The following is a 21046-nucleotide window of genomic DNA, read 5'->3' on the forward strand; positions in this document are numbered from 1 at the left end:
ATCACTGTTATTTTTCTTTGTGTGTCTTACAGCCATTATATTGTTGTCTCTTGGTTCCTTGTTATTTTTAAGAGATGTTTCCTTTTGTGATTGCTAGCTCTTATCCTGTCTTCAAGGTCTGAATGTCTCCCTGTAGTTTCTTTCAAGAGGTTTTGCCTCCTTTCAATGCAGTTTTTAATTTCTTGGGTATTTCTTTGAGTCTGTTTCATGTATTTTAATTCCTTTCTACATTGTTTTTCAAGATTTCCCTCATCTTCCTATGCTCCTCTTTTAGCTAGGTCTCCTGTAGATATGCTGTAGATATGTAGATAATACCCTTTTATTATGTTTGTCATTTCTTCTTTTACCTAAGATATTTTATCTGATATGATTCCTTTTACATCCTCACAAAGTAGTTTCTTTACTCCAATTGTCATCATCCCAGAAATATCAGGTATGTGACTTCAACTTTCTTACATGCCTAAGTCTCCTGGACTTGGTTTTGCTTGTGCTGGAGGCCACAGATTACCTTTAGTTCCTTTGTCTTGACATTTTCCTAGGTTTCTCTGGATGAGCAAGTTGTGGGGTTCTAGGCACTTCTCATGTTGATTACCCACACATGGTGTAGAGGTATGGATCAGGCAACTGGGTTTCTAACCAAGGTGCCCTGGAAAGGTGGTAGGGTACAGGGCAGTTTCTCTAAGGCATGACTGGGGCTAGTTCTCCCAGTGCTCACTGGTTATGCGTGCACAGGGGCAGGCTGGCTGCTTTGTGTCTATTGTTAACAGTGATGCAATAGGTTTTGCTGTTTTTTATAATACAATATGTAAGTAACCAGTTTTGTCTTCAAATGTTACTCTTGCTAATTGGTTTTGTAGTGGCATAGTTGTTGTTATTAACTGCTTTTATGTATCGCAGATACCTGATTTGTCTTTGTGTCATAAAATTACTGAGTTGTATTCTCCTCTCTGTGCAGTGCATACAATCAAGGCACCAAAAGAAGGCTGGACACTAAAAGTATCCTCAAATATTATGCTGAATAGGTTGAAGAAGGGTATAAACACCAAGATTAAAGAAACATGAACACTAAAACAGCATTGTAGAAAGCAAACAGAAGTATCTACATTAAAAGAGAGCCACTGATAAGAACACACTGATGAACAATTTAACCAGAAGAAGTAAAAACTGTAAATATCTATGCACTGAAATTTCGTATATCCAATTTCATAAAACAAAACTATTCGATAAAAAAGTAGAGATAGACACCAATACAATCACAGCAGGTAAACTTAATACTCCACTCTCATAATTCAACAAGTCAATCACACTAAAAATTAGCAAGGAAATATCAGTTAAACAGCAATACTGAACAAATGAACTTAACAGGCATCAACAACAAGTATTTCATCAAACAACACAATATACAGTTTTCTCAATAGCACACAGATCATTTCCAAAACAAACCATATCCCAGAAAATTAATTATGTTTAAATAAATATAAAATAACTAAAATATTTCCTGCATACTATCAAATCATGGAGTCAAGCTAGGAATCAGCAGCAAAAGGATTACGGGATCTACATAAATATATGCATAAAATAAACAATAATTATTGAATGGGTCACCGAAAAAGTAAAACGTTTCCAGAAAAAAATGACAATGAAAGCACACTAGGACAAGAACTATGAGACACATAAAAGCCATTCTAATGGGGAATTTATAGCTGTGAATGGTCACGTTAAAAGAACTGAGCAGACTTAAATAACCTAACAGTGTATCTCAAGGTCCCAGAAAATCAAGAACAATCCAAATCCAAAATTTAGAGAAGGAAATTATAAATGCCATGCAGAAATTGATGTAAATGAAATTCAGACACACATACACACACACACACATATTCTTCACCATAATCTTATTCATTATGTATCACAAACATGCACAGTACTAATAAAATAAACTTTAAATAGTTGAATATAACATGGTTGTTTTGCTGAAGATATGCTATAACTCACTGATAACCTCAATCAATAAGCTAATCTATTTAAAACAAATTAAGGGCCAAAATATAGCTCAGGGGCACAAGTTGCTGCCTGGCAAGTGCAAGGTTGTGAGTTTAATCCCTGTTACCCAAAAAATGAAATAAAATTAAAATGTTAAGTGTATTAAAACAGATTATGCCAATTTCTCCCTGTTAACGTTAAAACTTTATCACGTTAGTAATGTGAACAATACTGTCTTCGAGATGCCCAAAGTATACTGCTAACTGAGTGAAAACACTGGGAATTTTGGAGGAAGTTTGTGGAGCTTTTCCGAACCAAGAGTTGGGAACTAAAGGAAAGTTGTACAGTGCTACGGAATATGAAGCCTAGGATCTGACTCCTATAGCCTACTGAGAAAACTGGCCTTACTTTCTGCACAGTCTTTATTTATTTAAACATTCTTAACATGATTAACATGAAACTACGGAGTGAAGACAATTAAGGAAAATGTGGTTTCCAGCCTCAGATAAGAGGTAGTTATGGAGGTAATGGTAGAGGTATACAGGTAATCTAGCATCCTAAGCAGCTGCCTATTCTAGTAGCTCTCCTATGAGTTAACATTTTCAGACCCCTCTGCTTCCCCACCCTTCTCTTTTCTCTTTGAAGAGTAGCATAATGACTTTTTAATCTATATTTTCCAACCCTTGAGTTTTATGCAAGACATTCAAATAGGTCCTTGATTATGTGGTTGAATGCATCACTGGCAGCAAACATATAGAGATAGTGACTTTAAGAGATAGTGACTTGAAGAGAAAATGACTTTAAAAAGTTGTAAAATACAAAGAGGGTAACTTTATTGTAGATCATAGGAGTTGAACATTTAAAATTAATAATGGTTCATACATTTGCTGGCTTTGTGGACATTCAGCTGAGTCCTCACAATGCTTACCCCTTACTTTCCCCTCCCTCTTTTTTTTTTCAATTTAAAAAGTATTGATTAAAAGAAGTAACAGATGAAATAGGAAATCTTAATAAAAGACATTGCAATAGACATATTAGCCTATTGTAGCTCAAGCATTTTATACTTCCCCTGTATTTATACAAGAAAACAAATGAATAGAGGTTTTTTCATCAAATACCTTAGCGAAGAAAGCCCCAGGTATTTTAGTAGTATTGGGCAATTATTTCCTTCAGAAATTTTTTATTTATACCATCCATTGTCACTGTCAATGTTTGGAAGGTTAGCTTTTGTGTAAAGTATTTACTTTTTAGTTGTTGAGCCTAGACTTAAGATTTGTGTACCCAGTATATATGATAATATCATTTTATAAAATAACTTCCAGATAATTATATAAATTTTGAAGAAAATTTCCTTATAATTTTATTTTCTATAATGACAGTCAGTAATGATACTATCAAAGGATATTTTTCACACATTTTTCATTTATTATAGGAATAAAAATGTTTCCCATTGAGGCTGAAATCTAACAACATAATAATACAACTTCTTTTGTGCTAGGGAAATTGCTTTTCTTTTGATGCACATAACTTGTTTATAAGACAGTAAATTAATTTATTTATCTTGCCTACCTTTACATGTTAAAAAAAAAATCGTACTTCATATAAAGTATGTTCTTTTGTTTTCCAGATTATTTCAGTTTAAAAATCCAGGTCTTAAAAGATTCTAGTTTGCTTGTGACTCCCTGTCCTACTCTTGGACCATGAATATTAAACAGATACCTACTGAGAACCTCATATTATAAAGCACTAGGCTGGATGATGCACAGAATATCAAAATGAAAACATGATCTATGCCCTTAAAAGAAAGTTGACTCAGACAATTCTCCTGAATTAGGAAGTAAAGGGTGTTTTTGGGACATGGCTAAACTGCCCCATTAGGTGACATAATGGCTTTGTGGTAGAAGAGGATGATAGAAGATTGAAATAGGTCACCAAGATATTTAACTATGACTATTACTATGGAAGTATTCTACTGAGTAAGAAAGCCTTTGTTTTGCATTGCCCAAAATCTTGGTGATCACCAGTTGAATTTTTTTTAAATGACAGCAAGCTGAGTATTTGTAAAAGCACTGATGCCCTTTATCATAAAATTTAGTGTGAAAGTTTTGAGCATCATTTCATAACTTTAACTACATTATCTACATGTTTTTATAATAGCCCTTACATTTGTATAGGAAGGGTACTTTTTAAATAAACTATTTTCATTTCTCGAATGGAAATATTTCTTTTAACTCATATTTAGCAAAAAAAAAATTACTGCTGTGATTTTTTTAAAGTGCTTTACTGGCTAATCTGTTTATCACCTGTAAGTATACAAAATGTAGAAGACAGTATCCTATGAAAGTATCATCTCAAAATGTACTATACTCTTTCAGATTTCTATAAATCCTTATTAAGAAAAACAGAGTAGAATGAAGGAAAACAATTACTTTCCTCAATAACTAAATAATAAAATCCTAACAGGGCTTGCCAAAGAGTTCTATGCCCTGTTGAACTCTCTGGCTATGGTAAGTGGAAAACCACTTATCAGGAGATAAAAGCAGATGCCCTTCTAACAGCAACTGTGCTGTGCACAAAATACATGCTACAGTGCAGAGTCTGAGCTTATTCCCTACATTTCTCAACACTAATCAAACCAGGTGAGCACATAAAAAGATACTTGGCTGCCGCCACCCCAGGAGGAGAACCACCAGTGACTCCTGAGATGCATGCCATGTTGGAACTTAGGGTGCTAGGAAACCAAGCCACCAGCTCACCCCTTTGATAAGTGGCTCAGGCTTGCCAGGCTACAGCCGCCTCAGGGTGAAAACCACCAGTGACTCCTGAGATCCGCACCATGTTGGAACTTAGGGCACCAGGAAACCAAGCAACCAACTCGCCTCCCTGGTAAGCAGCTGTGGCTCGGTAAGCTGTGGCCAACCCAGGGTGAGAACCACCAGTGTGTCCTGAGATCTGTGCCATGCGGGAATTCAGGGCACTGGGAAACCAATCAACCCACTCCCCTCCCTGATAAACGGCTGTGACTTGGCAAGCTGTGGACACCCCAGGGCAAGAACCACCAGCGTATCCTGAGATCTGCACCATACTGGATCTTAGGGTGCTGAAAAACCAAGCAAACAGCTCACCTCCCTGCTAAGCAGTAGTGAGCCTACGTTTACACAGGCTGAGAATGAAACATCCCACCTCCCCACACCCCTTAATAAATGGGAACCAGAGATCTGAGCACCTCTTGGGAGGTTGACCACATGCAATATAGCAAATAAGGGGGATTTCCTTCTACCATCTCTTTCAAGGCAAACATTTTTTACCACTGTTTTGCTTTATTCTGATTAATGGTAGTGCTCTATTCAATATTCTGTTTTGATTATTTCTATAATGTTCTGTATTTCATTTTATTTTGCTATATCTGACTGAACAACTATTGTGAAGATAACGAGATATACTATGGGTTCCTATTACTGTTATCCCGGTAACCTGCTTGAAGTTCTATACCAATTTCACTATACTGTCTAAATTGGCTTTGTTCCATCTCGTTCTGTTGTATTTTATTACCTTCAAAATAATAAAAAAATTTATAAAGAAAGAAACAATACTTGTTGTTTAGTAAGAAAAGGTGAGACCCAAGAAGGCAAACATTTTATGTAAACTGGTAGTTAAGAAGGAGGGAGGAAGGAGATCTACCACATACCTCTCCATCTTCCATCTCAATACACAAGTACACACTGCTGAGGGAAAGTTTCACTGTATCTACAATTCACAGGAAAAAAGCTAACTACAATACAGAACCAAAATAAACACACACTAGTAGTTTATATACAATGTATTTAATGGTTTTGTGCTTAAAAGTCTTTTTTTTTTTTTTTTTGGCTTCTTTTCTTTTTTAATATCACCTTCCTCAAGGTAGAATAATAGACAGGAGTAATGTAGATGGTCCTGTACAGGTCTAATGATGGGAACTGTTTTTTTTTGTTGTTGTTGTTGTTGTTTTTATTTAAGGAGAAAAAAAAAAGCAAAGAAAGGGTACAAGTTATACAGATTTACAGAAAAAAAAAATCAACAGTAGGAAATCACTAGTTAATGGATAACATATTGTCATCTTAGAAATAATTGTTCAAGTCACAAAATTAAAGCTTGTAAAATGGACATTCCAACAATGATACTGCAAACAGTTCTGTTCAATGATCCAATAAAACTCTGTGATATCATTTTCTATCTTATACACTTAAATATACATGCAGTTATATAGTTTAGAGCACTTTCTTTTCCTCTCTTTTGTACAATGACTATTACACATTTTGGGTTTCATTGCTCCCACGGTTCTTATTACTTTTTTGGAAGAGAGTAAAACCAAATGTGACATAACAGAACAGAATCGGTCAAGTCAAAAAGGTGGACATAATAGATAATGTAAAAACATAATACAAGGTGATCAACAATGGTTACCATAATGCCTCCCGCTATCACTAATAGAATTGCCTATATCATTAGTTATAATAAAATTGAACAAAACAGTAAAGAACAAAACCGACAGAACCAAAACATTGGAGACATTGTAGGTCTTCAAAAGTAGATAAAAGTCAACGAGAATGGGTGTTATAATGAATCTCATTATCTTCATAGCTGATGCCTAAACTTTCGAACCTGATACTATCCAGCAAAACAGAATAGGGGAACATCAGTCAAAAACAAGATGGTGAGAGTAATACAGGGCTTTAAATCGAGATAATGGAAAGTCAAAGTGGGTTACTATTATATATCCTGCTATTTTTATTTATTTTTCCTTTAATTAAAAGGATAAAAATAAAAAAGTAAATAATGGAGTGGAGATTGAGATAAAAGAGGGCATAACAGCGAAACAGCGCAGATCAAAACATAACCATTTAAGCAGAATAGTGTTTCACCACCAGATAATCCTGACCTAAAAGTAGTTACCATATTGTCTCTTTCCTTGAAATCCTTGAGTATAACTTCGTATACTGTAGCATTAAATATATCAAAACAATGTAAAACCATTTAAGAGAATGACAGCATTACAGAGTATTTAGAATCGACTAACAGAAAATGAACAATGGTTTCTGTATAATCTCTTGTCTTTAAAAGGTTTTTGCTTATACTATCGTACATAATAAAATCCAATAAGATACAACCTATTTAGACCATTGCAGACTGTTAACATTTAGACAGCACAAAGAAAAGGAAGATTGCATCTAGGACAAAACACAAATGAACTCAGTTATGCGAGTCAGTAGGTAGATGTGTGCCTGGCTTCCCACAGAGAGCATGTAAAAGAAAGAAACAAGGAACACTCTGGTGTGAGATGAGAGCAACACCACACAAAGATCATACCTGCTAACTATGGTATCTAATAGCCAATGTTGAGTACTGCACTGTACCTTACATAAATGTTTATTTACTACTAATTCAAGCTATGTAGGTTTGATTTGTTTTGTGCTACTTACTATCTGTAAGATCCAAGGTAAGTTATTCAAGTTTCATTATATGTAAAATAAGAGCTCTAATAGTAAACACTTTTATTAGAAAGGAAAGAAAGGAAGCAGAATGGGTAATTCACAATAGCTGGGATCATGACTTACTAAAAAGTTTCTGCATGTCAAAAGAAATCTCTAGCACAGTGAAAAGAAAACCCACAACTGGGAAAAAATCTTAGAGAACTGTCCCTCACACAAAGGACTTCTCTCTAAAACATATAAGTAATCTAAAAAAAATCAGACCCCCAAAATTCAAAGACCCAATCCAAAAATGGGCATCTGAGATGAATACACAGTTCTAAATTGATAGGGGAAAGGAGGGAAGATGTGAAGGAAAGCACAATGGTAGATGATCGTAAGTATTATTTAGTTGTTTTCAAGTTTTATTCTGCATAACACCTAAGGAAATTATTTAGCCCAAACCCATGAATTCTAATTTGTTAGCTGAAGAATGAATCCAAAGTCTACACTCCAGCAAACATCCCAAACACGACCCTGAAGCAAGTAGTTCACATTTCAAAACTTAGTACCACACCATACAGTAGTGTGTGATGCAATTTTTAAAAATCTTTACATGCAAAATTAAGTAAAAAAATAGAAGTACTGTTTCTAAGTAGTAAGACTTATCGGAGCTTCAATAACATTTGAATTCTCATGAGTGAGAAAAATAACCATACTGCATATCTTAAAATTATTGGAGTGTAATCCTTTCCATAGTATTTAATCCACCAATATCTCTAAATCTAAAAAACTTCAGACAAGAAACATAAAGAAAAGAATAAAATGAAAGGAACTGGACTAAGCAAAATTAAGAGTTTCCTTATAATTCTCATACAGAAAAGCAATCCGGTAAAGGAGGCTAAAAATATAACTTAAAAGATGCTCTTTTAAGTAACACAACTATAGACAAACTCTGATTGGACATAATATCACGATTATGTACATAATTTCCCTCTATAACTCTAAATTTAAAGATGATAATACTGGTCAGAAGGATTTGTTTAACAATTAAAAAACTGGCAACATACTGTTTCAAAAGAGAATAATCTTGACAGGCAGACATATGAATAAGAGCTTTTCTCTAAGATCTTAAAAATAATTTATAATTCCATTGAATAGCTATAGAAAATATTTTAGAAATAGAAATTAGTAGGTTTATTTTAAAAGGAAATATTCTCTCTAGTTCATACATAAACAGATGAATTTTAAAGCTGAACAAGAAATGTTTTAAACCATGGGAATTATAAGTAAACTATTTCATGATAATTGAAATATATTTCAATTAGAAGTACTGTTTGAATAAGTACTGTTTGATAATTGAAATATATTTCAATTATCTAAGGTATAGCAATTCCCAGATTTATTTTACCAATTTCAATGAACTTCTAACACAGAAGTGCATGAAGTAGTCTAATTGATATCCCTTAAAGACTTTTAGCTGATAAAAAAATTAGGGGTTACTATGGATTTTTAAAACATAGAATCTTTTTAAAAAAATTGTAACAAATGAGAAAAAATGAAACAGGTAACAAATCAAATGATGACAACTAACCCTAATAATATCTTTATATCTCCCTCAGGGAGATCTAGATTTTGGAAACAAGCATGGTGACAGAGGCCTCACTGCAAGATCAAAGCCAGCCTGGCTACAAAGTGATTCAAGGCCAGCGGAACTGCACAGCAAGACCCTCTCTCAAAAAAACAACAAACAAAACGAAGATCTAGATTTTAAAAATTACCTGCCTTGGCTCAAGGAAGAAAAGAAAACAAATTCTCCAAGAATTCATAAGTGTGAGCTAGCCTTTACAGGTTCAGAGCAGAAAATTATATAGTGATATTATGAACAACTCCTATCTTTTACTTAAAATAGTCTTACATTGATACAGAACCCCAAGCATTTGATTATGATAAACACAACTTCTGGAAGAAAGACTTAAAGCCTGGCCTTAAAGACTCTTCAATGAGGTAGAAGTTTGAAAAAACATTTCCAGTTACATTTTCCAGAAGAAGAAATACAATTTACCAAAAATTCATGAATAAATGTTCAAGATCTTTAGTGCTGATGCAAATGCAAACTACGAAGACAACGTATTTTTCTTCCTTGCATGTCTTTGGAAGCACTAAACACTGTTCGTGGAACAACAGAAACGTTATCCATAATAGGCATGCGTGTACATGAGCAAGGGAAACATGACGTTATCCAGCAAGTAACCATGCAGACAGCTTAACACATAGAAAATCTATGCTTAGTATACACTGTAATTCGTTTTACCTTGCCACAGGAGACATTCACAAGAATATCCACCACAAAGCAATAATAAAACACAGAAACTAACTACCCCATCAAAAAAATGATACACCAAACAATGATCTATTCTTTCAATAGAAAAGTAAACATCAGTTAAAATAAATGAGCTACAATTACATGAACTAGTAAGCATGAAACAAATCCATACAACACTGGTCAAAATATCAAGTTAAAGAAGAAAAGTTTGATTTCTTTAATATAAAATTCAAACTTCTAGACTGAATTATGTATTTTTTGGTTACAGGTATGAACTGTAATCATAAAACAAGAGATTAGAGAAAGACTGCTGAGGGATCTATAGGAATCACCAAAGCTCTGGGAATTTCCGATCTTTTAAGCTGAGTGGTAGATACACTGGATGCTCATTATTATTATGCTTTCAACTAAATATATAAACCACAAACTCTCTGGGAAAAACAGTATATTTATAATTTAGAAACATAAATAAAAAAAGTAATTTCTTTCTTTAGGTCCTAAGTATATGTTCAAGTCTTAAGTATATGTTTATCCTCCACTTTCTCAGCCCCTCAAATTAGTAGTCAAAATGTTATTGTAATTGTTAAAAATAAGAAATAAATTACCGTGTTTCTCATTGGAATCTTCTTGGGTTCTGGTGGCACATCCTGTGGAACAAATTTCACTGGTTCCTTAATCTGCCTCCGTGACCGTTTAGTTCCATCTGGTAAGGTTTCCATGGCCATGTCTGCTTCCATGTCACTGCTCCCTGCCTGGTCACATTCTGAGCACTGCCTGTATAAAAGAAAAGTACGAATGATATATTTATTATCTTTGGCTTTAACTATAATTTCTGTAAGTACAAAAATACAGAAATGCACATGGACTCCTTTCAGAATGACTAACACGAAATATAAAGTAACTCAATGTACTCCTGTAATTATCGTAAGAATTCATGCAACAAAGCTGCATGTGTGCGTAACAATATAGCAACAATTTATTTATTTGTTTGTTTATTTTTATGAGGGGGTTACCAGGGATCAAACTCATAACCTTGTGCTTGCCAGGCAAGTGTTTATGCCACTGAGATAAATCCTCAGCCCCAGCAGTAATTTAAAAGATAGCTTCACTTTGGAAATTGTGACTTTTCTTTAAGTGACACAAGACTATGACATCTCAGAATTATAATCCTTCATGATCCTGACTCTATGCCTTGTCACAGTTATGGCAAGCTGTGCTAAAAACACCACTTAAAGAAAATTCTATAGAAAAAAATCTCTGGGAATGGTCATTTTAGTTGGTTATCCATGTTACTTCTAAAAGAAAAAATATAAAAATTTATCTACTAAAGTAAGGTGTTAAAGCAGCATTTATGAAGCACTATTACTATTTTTAATATCAGACAATTATTGATATTAAGACTTCAGATTAGACCACAATAAACTCTTGAACTTTTCATGCTGCTAGAATTGCAACCATGAGCCAGACATGGCTACTCAGCCCTTAAAATGTGGCTGGTAAAACTCAGAGCTTGAATTTAATCAATTTAAATAGCTACATGTATCTAGTGCCTAATTTTTGAAAACCGAAAGCTAGAGAATGACTGCTTAAAATCTTTATATTGTCGGGCCATGGATTTAGCTCAGTGGCTTAAGCATCTGCCTGGTAGGCACAAGGTCATGAGTTTGATCCCCAGTACCAAAAAAAAAAAAAAAAAAAAAAAACAAAAAACTTTATATTGTCAGTCATAAAGCCCATTTTGAAAGTTTACAGTCAGTGGTTAAAAATTTTACTCATATATTTTCTTCAAACTTAAAACAATAATCAGACCAAAGAAATTTTCCAAAAGTCTTATTTGTAGTGTTCTCTTTATGAAAATCATTATACTGTAATACATAAAAAGGTATGTGTTTGTATTAGTATATATAAATGCAACATATTTCAAATATTCATAAAGATTTCTTATCATGTAATTCATCGTCCATCAAAATTTATCCCTCCCATTCATAAACTATAAGCTTAATATCACTCTAACACTCGGTTGTAAAAGTGAAAGCTTTCAATTCTGAATTCTAACCACAGACTTAGCTATAAAGAATCATTAAATATTTTTAGGGTTAATGTTAGGGCTGAATTATTGGGAATTCAAAAAGACATTCTAATGAGGTGGTATAAACATAATATTACTAAAGTTTACAAAGTTATCAACTATTTGAGCTACTCTAATAAATCAAGCCTATAGTATTTTCTTATATTCCACTAGACTTGCCTTAGAAACAATCTAAATCTGGGCATGGTGGTATACCCCTTGTAATCCCATAACTTGGGCACCTGAGGCAAGAGGATCGCAAGTTTGAGGACAGCCTGGGCTATATAGGGAGTTCAAGGCCAGCCTGGATTACATGGCAAGATTTTGTCTCAAAAAAGCATAAAATAAAATAGGCTGGGAATGTATGTTAGTGTAAAGGGCTTGGTCAATCGCTAGTACCATTAAATTAAGAATTTAAGTTAGTTTGAAGATAATATATTTTAAAACAATAGTAACACAACCCAAAATAACATAAACTAAGATAAAAATAATTTTAAATACTAGAGGGATCAGTGCAAAAAATAAAGAGCCTACATCACAATGTCACTGGACCCTCTACCTCTGCCAAATTCCTGAGTTGATCTTCATTTGTTCCATCCATCTTACCTCGTCAGAAGCCCTCTTCTCCAGACCAGCTGAGTATCATTTGAGAAAAATCAAATAATCACAGCACTAATTAATTCACTGAATGTTTAGCAAGTATTGCTGGTATCTGTTTCATAGTTGTTGCTAAAATGACCTTATCCCTTCTGAATCCCCCATTATTATTCCAGGTCACACTATTTCCATTTCACTGAAAAGTTTGAGACTATCTAATGTGAACTCATCTACCTCCCCATTCTCCATTAATAATCACATCTGTATCTTTGTCTACTTTTTACTTCCTGTCACGTGCCTCAAATCAGCCCAGCTGAGACCAGTGAGTACTGTGGGATGGACTGAACAGGAGGCATCCAGAGCTATAGCTAGCATCTCCATAAAATCAGAAGTGGTTTTCGAAAAGGCCAGATAGCAAGTGCTTAACATAGTCATTCAAGCAGAATTAGAAAATAAAATCTGAAAAGTAAGGTGACACAGTAATTCTATCTAACGTTAGAATGAAGATTTAGTTTAAAAAAAAAAAAACAATGACAGCATTGCCTTCCAGAGCATAAAGACAACAAAACCAGAAATTGGTAACACTCAGCCAGGCATGTATACCAGCTAGGCATGATGGTAATCTCAGCACTTGCCAGCCTGGGCTGCAAAGTAAGTTTAAGGCCAGCCTGAACTGCATAGTGAAACCATCTCAAAAAAAGGAAGAGAAAAAAGAACATAAGGAGCAGGGAGAGGGGAGGGAGACAAGAGAGGAGAAAAATAAACTGGTAGTATTTGCAGGAAGTCAAGCCAAAGATTACAGTTAGAGAGACATTCACCAAATAAGAGGTGAGTAACAGATCCCTAATAAAGGATTAGCAAAAGCTAAGTGATACACCAGTAAATGTCACATCCCTGGCTCTCGGAGGAAAATTTTCTAATTTGTGGCATCTGCCAATTTTTAAGTAGGGATACCTTGGCAACTTCACACTCCCGAAATGACATCATAGAATGCAGAGTAGGGCAAAGATAAGTAGTAGCACCATTATACAGTTTTCCACAATACAGATTTAACATACTTAAACTTAAGAGCAAGATATGGTTTAAGAGATTACAAGCATTTAACAAAGTGTTTGAAAAACACACACCTCTTTTTAAGGAGAGCATAATTTAAGGATTTGGGGGTTATTCTTTTCTAAATGTAGAAAGTTGTTTTATAGGAAAAGAATATTTATTCCAATGTTTTTCATTTCCTATATTCTCCTTAAAAAATTGAACACTTCTCTCTCTCTTGGACTAAAATAAAGAACCAAACTCAATATGGATATCATAAGATTTTCTCTAACACCAATTTGTTTATATTAATAAAAAAGTTTCATATACATTTATGAAATGTTTCTAAATTTTCAGCTGCACATCTTAAAGACCTATAACACAAATGAAAACAGAAGTAAACATTCTGGTGGCACTGACTAGAAATAACATACCAGTTCCAACTAAAACCATAAAAATGGGGCAAGTTTTCAAAAATTCATATATTTCATAAATTCACACAAAATAAAAATATAGTTTCTGAGAAACTCCTAACAATAAAAAAATTACAAACCCAGACAGATTTATGCCTTAAGTAACAACCTGCTAACATATCAAAATAGCCAAAATTAACTAGAAATTCATTTGGCATGTAAAAATTGTTAGGATTTTTTCACATAATAGCGTAATAAATTTATGAGTATAATGTAACACTTCCTTTTACAGTATTAAAATAAAAAATAAATAGTTCCTAACACATTCCTTTCATTTAACTTACCAATAACTATTTTTGGTCTTTCTTGGCATCCTTGTAAGAGGAGGATCCAGACATCCAAGATGGTAATGAAGTTTACAGGTGTCACACAATAGAAGAAGATGTTGATCATGGTTCTTCTTACAAATTCCACAACTTTAAAGTAAATGCAGTAAATAAGATTAGATAAATTGTAATAGTGACACATAACCCAATTCAACATTTCAAATATTTGAATTTTAATCTGAATTAACATTTCTTTGTTATGACGAACATTTCTTATAAAACAGGCCTTTTTATAATGTAAGTATCTATTAGTTATAAATACCTGTGAAAGTGTTAAAACATGGTGTGGATCTAGTATGAACTCGAGTCAAACCTTTCAAAGAAGGGCAAATGTAAACTATTTATTCTCCATGTCATCTTAATTTTAATTAGTAGCAAAAATTCATTTAAAACTGGTTGCATTTTTGGGAAACAATTATCTGAACCAAATATTTTTCACTCTTCTAAAACATCTCCAACAACTGCAAAATTACTTCACAAATGACATTCAGTTTATTGTCTGTTAATTATAAACCTTTCAAAGAACACAAAAATAAGCTACATATGTAAATAAGTCTATTCAAAATCAGATTTTAAGTCTTTAAAATATTTAACTGATATTTGAAAATATTTGAAAGTTTTACAATTATTACTATTAATTTTCTTTGGTTTTTTAAAATCTAACACTTTTGTGGACAAGACAAGCTGTTGAGAACTTGAGCACCATGATCTCAGTACTTAACATATAAATATCTACATTGGCAATGTGAGGGGGAAAGTTGTTGAGAACTAGAAAAACCATTCATGTACAGAAAGAACAAAAGAACAATGAAATTTGGATTTACTTTCAATATTTATTCAGTATTTACTTTAATTTTTAAAAACTTAATTATTTAAACTTAATATTTATTTTAATATTCCCAGAAAAACAAAACAACCAAGATCTGATCTCAGGGTAAAACAGAAAAATCACTTAAAAATTACGCTGAAACAAAAATGAATTGTAGTCCTAAAAGTCAGTTGTATGGTGATATGCCTGATGATTTCAAATAAACTACGTTTGGGAAAACATCACTCATTACATAGTAATGCTCACATCATTCATTAAGACAATAATAGGCTTTTCCTATGAAGTTATTTGCTAGACTTATGAAACTCCCTAATAAAGAATGGCAAGTTGTTAAGGAGATTGATACTATCATAATGCTGCTATTTCTAAGACAACAGTTTTGGGAAGAACGTGTGTATATATGTAGGTGTTATTTGTGTACATGTAGATGTGTATATATGTGTGCAACTGTATATATATGTACATATGCATGCAAATACACAACTGCATTTTCTAAACTAATATAACAACACAAAAAAGTCAGATTTTTGACTGTAAAATTACTATAATAAACATTATAACAATATTTCTAGATGGTGTAATTGCAAAATTACTGCAAATGAACAAAGAAAAACATACATGCAGACTCAAATAAAAATCTATCTTCATTATATACTACCTATAAAGAAAAAAGATTCAGACATTCTATATGGTATCCATCACTATCTAAAAACACAAACTTTATAATTCAAATAAAATATAAATTTCTACTTATTATGTCATTTTTAATTATTTAAGACAAAAACACATTTTTAAGCATCATATTCCAATTCCCTAAATAGAATTACTCCCATGGAACTTATACAGACATATGCCCAGGTATTGAAAGATGCAAAAAGTCACTTCTCTTATTAAAGAATAACAAAAATCTATCATTTGACATAGAAAGTATCTTTGATAAGGTTAATATCAAATCCACTTAAATTCTGACCTGGATGTAATTCTCAAAAAAATATTAAGTGTCTTCTTTCTGGTAATTATTAGCGAACAATAAATTCATTACTTGCCTATAAAGCACTGTAGGAAGAGTAGATGTCTTTTGTGTGCCTCCTTCTTTTTTACTTGGTTTTCTCTCCTTGGGTGCTCGCAAAATTGCCGGTATGTTCAACTTCTATTAATTTGAACAAATGCAGTATATATTGTTTTAAGGATGAAATATAAAGCAACATTTTCCTCTACTTGCCACTTGAGTGAGCTAAATATGCTAGAATTGTGAGGGAGAAATCTGCTTTACGAGCTATTACACTGCCAAAAAGAAATAAAAGAGGAGTTTTTGTCTAACAGTTTCTTCCATTAGAAACCTATAATTGCACACTTTTATCAATTTTCTGTGGTACACTAAAACATTATGAAAATTAAATTGCTTTAGTTTGAAAAGTGAAAGACAAGGACAAGCATACAGGGGCTTAAAAATAACATAGTACACTTGACAAAAAGAATATTGAGGTCGTTTATTTTCCTCAACATCCCAGGTATACTGGTGCTCCATAGGTTAATTAAAAAAATTATCTTATTGGACCAAACTCTCCAACAAAGCGGATGAGACTCTCTTTGGGTTTCTACTAATCTGTAGTATGTTGGCTTCTTAGACAGCAACCATCTATCAAAGTCATTTCTTAGTAACCCAGTGGGCCACATTTGTTCAGCCAGCTGGAAAAAAGTATTATGCAAACAGTGTAAATGAATTCTACTTCTGCTGTGCATTTTATAACTGCACAAGGAAATTCACAAACCTCTGTGAAAAGTCACTTAATAAATAAAAATATCTTTTATAATAGCTAATATTTTATACTAAGTAGGAAGTCCCTAAGAGACAGACTTGCAAATAAAGCAAATAAACTTAAGACCTTGTACTCAACATTACATTTTCTAAATATCAAATATTAAATAATATAATCTTCCAAACATCTATCAACCTATCAGTAGCAACAAAGATTAATTCTTCCAAAGGCAACTATTCTTCATTCTCACCTTGAAAAATAAATTACTACAAGTCACATACACAACACAGGTTACACACACAAAAAAACTTCAACATTAGCACAGCTCAGTACAAATCAGTATGTATTACTTCATAAAATAACATATTTATACAAGTTGTACCATGAATTTGACTTCTGTAAACATATGAAACAAGCGCAATGAAAGTATCTGTTCTTTGAATGGTTTCTTTTGCAAAAAAAAAAAAAAAAAAATTACTTTTGAAGTGAAAGAACCATAAAGAGTGGGTATCCATCATCCCTAAAAAAAATGAAATTATTTGCAAAAAGCTGCAATGTATCACAGTACACATACAGTAAAAGGCATTCAAAAATTCTATTTGGCAGTATTCTTTTCAACAATTAAGGACTTCAACAGCTTAAAAACGTTCAAAGATAAGACTTTAAAAGTGTAACATTTGACCCTCAGGTTCATAAGTGTGATGATTGGGTGCTCATGCTCCATGCATGACATGTGCCTCCTTTGAACCTTGTTACGACCTCAGCACATTACCCATCTGACGTGGAAAAAAAAAAAAAGTATAACATTTAAATTTCCAAACCTATCTATTAACAGCTAAAAACCAAACATGACAATGAATCTTTCTAGTCTATATTTTAAGTTTTACATCCAGATAAAATGATCACCTAAAACACAGCACAATAAGAAAAAAACAAAATGGCAAAGACTCAAAGTCTGCTAAATTAAAAAAAAAAAAAAAAAACGTAGTAAAAGAAACTATTTTTCAAATCTTAGCTCATCACAAATGACGGTCAGTCACATGCAGCAAATGAAAAAAGTCTGCAAACAAGACAGACTTGAAACAATCAAATTAAGACAGACAGGTTTTCAGTAAGTGCTTCCTGTGTGCTAGATGCATTTGACGCAGAAATCATTATCAGATCTAGGATACTGGCTCTGCTAAAACAGAATCCTTCATCTGTGTCAGAATGATAAATAGACAGCAAGAATTAAACAGAGCAATTGAAAAAATACTAACCTGTCCTGTAATTCTGCCCAGTAAGGCCCATATTCCTTGCCCTTCACTTCGAAGCTTTCCATTCAAGTTTTGTAGTTCTTCTAAAGACTCACACAGCTACAAAGTGAGCAAGGCAAATTATCAATAACTGGCCAAGGACATCTACAACTATATCCATATATTTGTAAGATATTCACAACACTATATACTAAAACAATGCTATCCAATTATTAAGCAGCATCAACAGAATGTAAATATTTTGTGCTGGGATTTTTATTGATACACACACATTTCATTACAGTTGCTATAAAATTTCACACATACTCTGCTAATTAATCATTAGCTCTATCAAGATGCATTTCCATCATCTATCACATGAGAAAACTAAGATTCAGAGTTTCTGTGAATTGGCAGACATCACTGAACTACAGGAATCCTTTGGTCTTCTGAATCTAATTTCACTTTGCACTATAATGTGGCTGATGACTGAGACTTCCTACTGATTTGTTTAATCACTTAAAATGCTTTTTTTAAAATAATCAGTAGCCAGGAGATTCCATCTCCCCGAAAGAATGGCTACTGTCAAGAAGTCCACCAATAACAAATGCTCGCAGGGCTGTGGGGACAAGCAAACCTTCACTGTTTGTGGAAGCAGAGACTGGTACAGTCACCATGGAAATTAGTGTGGAGATATCTCAAAAAGAGGTTCCATTCAACTTAAGTATTCTCCTTGTCATTTTCCCAAAAGAATAAAAAGCATCATACCACAGCAATACACACACAGCTATGTTTATAGCCACACAGCCTGTAACAGCTAAATCTTGGAAACAGCCCAAATGCTCATCAACTAAAATGAATAAAGGTGACGTGGGTTTTTTTTAATACAATGGAACACTACTCTGCCATAAAGAAGGATAAGCTTGAAATATTTCTAGTTTAATGGATGCACTTTGAAGCCATTCTTTTTTTTTTTTTTTTTTTGGTTTGGTACCAGGAATCAAACTCAGGACCTCACGCTACCAGGCAGGTACTATGACCTACTGAGCTACATCCTGAGGCTGAGACCATCGTCTTTAATGAAATAAATCAGACACTCTTTAACTACAATGTGTGTTTTAAGAAACCAAAAGTGTAAATAAGGACCAAAATATATAATAGATATTGTTAGACAGGGAGAATATGTGAAAATGGGAAGGAGAGCTAGCAAGAAGGGAAGGGGAAAGGAAGAAAGGGAAAAGAAAAAAAGGCAAGGCAAAAAAAGCTTTTTTAAATAAAGAGAGGAGGAAGGATTGAGGGAGGGTAAGCAAATGGGGGGGGGTCAAGTTATATTATGTACAGCTGCAAATTTCCTGAAATAAATGTGATCATTATTTATATCTAAAATGTACCAATAAACTTAATTTTGTAAAGTGGCGGGGTGACCCAATAAGTCAGCCAGGCATGGTAGCACATGCCTGTAATCCCAGCACTCAGGAAGACATCTTGCTTTTATGTGATTTTTTTTAAATGTCCCTCATCATTAGAAGAAGTAATAATGAAAATTTAAATTGGAAAGACAATTGTTTTAAATTAAAGGTAACATCATAATTGGAGATTAAAAACAGTAATTGAAAACTTTTTACATCTACAAGCTTAGAAGCTCTATAATACATTGTATAATTTAGAATAAGAACTTGAGTCAGACGTCTTAGCCTCAAACTCTGGTTCTGTGACTTAACTACATGTGAGCCTGGGCAAATGACATTCTTCAGGACTCAGTTTCTTCCTCTAAAAGTGGGAACATTAATCATAAGCCACACAATGGAATTCATATGAGGATTAGCTACTATATGTGAAGACAGCAGAATTGCACCTGACATATACAAAAAGTTCAGGAAAAGACAATGATGATAATGAAAGGTAGGAGAAATGGGTAATTGTTCTGGAATTTCAAAACAGAAATGCCACAAAATCACAGAAGAAATCAAGTCTTGTTATGCTTTCTGTTTTGTAGCCAACTTACCTTATTATATTCCACATGCAGCTTTTCTTGCTCGTTCTCTAATTTATCCTTTATATTCTTTTGTTCAGCCATATTTTCCTGAATTTGAATCATACGCATATTTCTCTCTATTTAAATTAAATATCCAATTTTACTTTAGTACCAAGTAAAACCTGACACAAGAAATATACAAAATACTATCCATACAGATGATCACATGGATAAATCTATATTGTTGCAACACTTTTAAATATACAGAAAAAAACATGAACCTACAATTTTACAAAAGCCAATAACTTAGGAAAATAACATGCCTTATTTGACACAGATAACAGGGCCAATGAATTTCTAAAATTTATCAGTATTATCAACTATTCATTAGCAACTGTTCTCATTGAAAATGTGCATGTAGCAGTATCCATACTGACCAAAATAATAATTCACAAAATCAGCAGTGAGAGCTGGTTGCTTATGTTTTCTCCTTCCATCCACACTAGAGCTAGTATCTGAATTGTCCACTGGAAAGATATCTGTACTGATCCCCATTAGTTCTGCTTTCCGCATCAGTTTACGAATAGCTGAAGCACTACTAGTGAGCGGTCTGGGCAATTTTTCCCTTGGAACCCAGGCCTGGGGTCTGGTGGATCGAGCTAGTTCTGCCTTGGCACGATACTGCTGAAGCCGGGCATTGATCCTTGCCTATAAAAGAAATGTACATAAATTTTAAAATTTAATAAAACGGAACACAGCCCTGATGATTTTTACCTCTGTGCTCCAAAAAAGTAAGGATAACTATAATCTCTTAATAAAGCCAAATTATATTTATCTATGGTCCCCAAATATCAAGGTATACCACAAAGTTCTTGAGTTTCAACAATCTACAGCCACACCTAGTAACAACTGTCGCACTTTATGATCAGCATTGTGAGAAACTAATTTGATTAAGTTGAACTTTTCCCAATAACTACAATAGTCTCTCCAGATTGACT

At 33.4% G+C, this 21046-nt stretch overlaps 1 protein-coding gene and 1 non-coding gene across 12 annotated transcripts in view; one reads left to right on the forward strand and one right to left on the reverse strand.

Moving 5' to 3' along the window:
* The window catches only part of Phf14 (PHD finger protein 14), a 284212-nt gene that overhangs the window by 200819 nt on the left and 62347 nt on the right, over positions 1-21046 (reverse strand). For all 11 annotated transcript variants that reach the window (XR_010045211.1, XR_010045215.1, XR_010045212.1 and 8 more), the window contains 6 exons: positions 20486-20756; positions 20079-20185; positions 18098-18193; positions 16125-16228; positions 14208-14339; positions 10359-10527 (listed from right to left, as the gene is read on the reverse strand). Coding sequence is in view for 8 of the 11 variants with exons in the window: in XM_063242147.1 (XP_063098217.1) it covers positions 10359-10527; positions 14208-14339; positions 16125-16228; positions 18098-18193; positions 20079-20185; positions 20486-20756 (879 nt within the window). In the remaining 3 variants the exon portion in view is untranslated. The remainder of the gene's footprint in view (positions 1-10358; positions 10528-14207; positions 14340-16124; positions 16229-18097; positions 18194-20078; positions 20186-20485; positions 20757-21046) is intronic.
* On the forward strand, positions 17519-17620 carry LOC111758438 (small nucleolar RNA U13). The gene has a single exon (XR_002792613.1). It is a non-coding gene; the product is annotated as a small nucleolar RNA U13 (small nucleolar RNA).

Source organism: Cavia porcellus, unplaced genomic scaffold (genome assembly GCF_034190915.1).
Source record: "Cavia porcellus strain 051 isolate PalLab524CR breed Dunkin Hartley unplaced genomic scaffold, mCavPor4.1 scaffold_2, whole genome shotgun sequence".
In the NCBI taxonomy this organism is placed as follows: domain Eukaryota; kingdom Metazoa; phylum Chordata; class Mammalia; order Rodentia; family Caviidae; genus Cavia; species Cavia porcellus.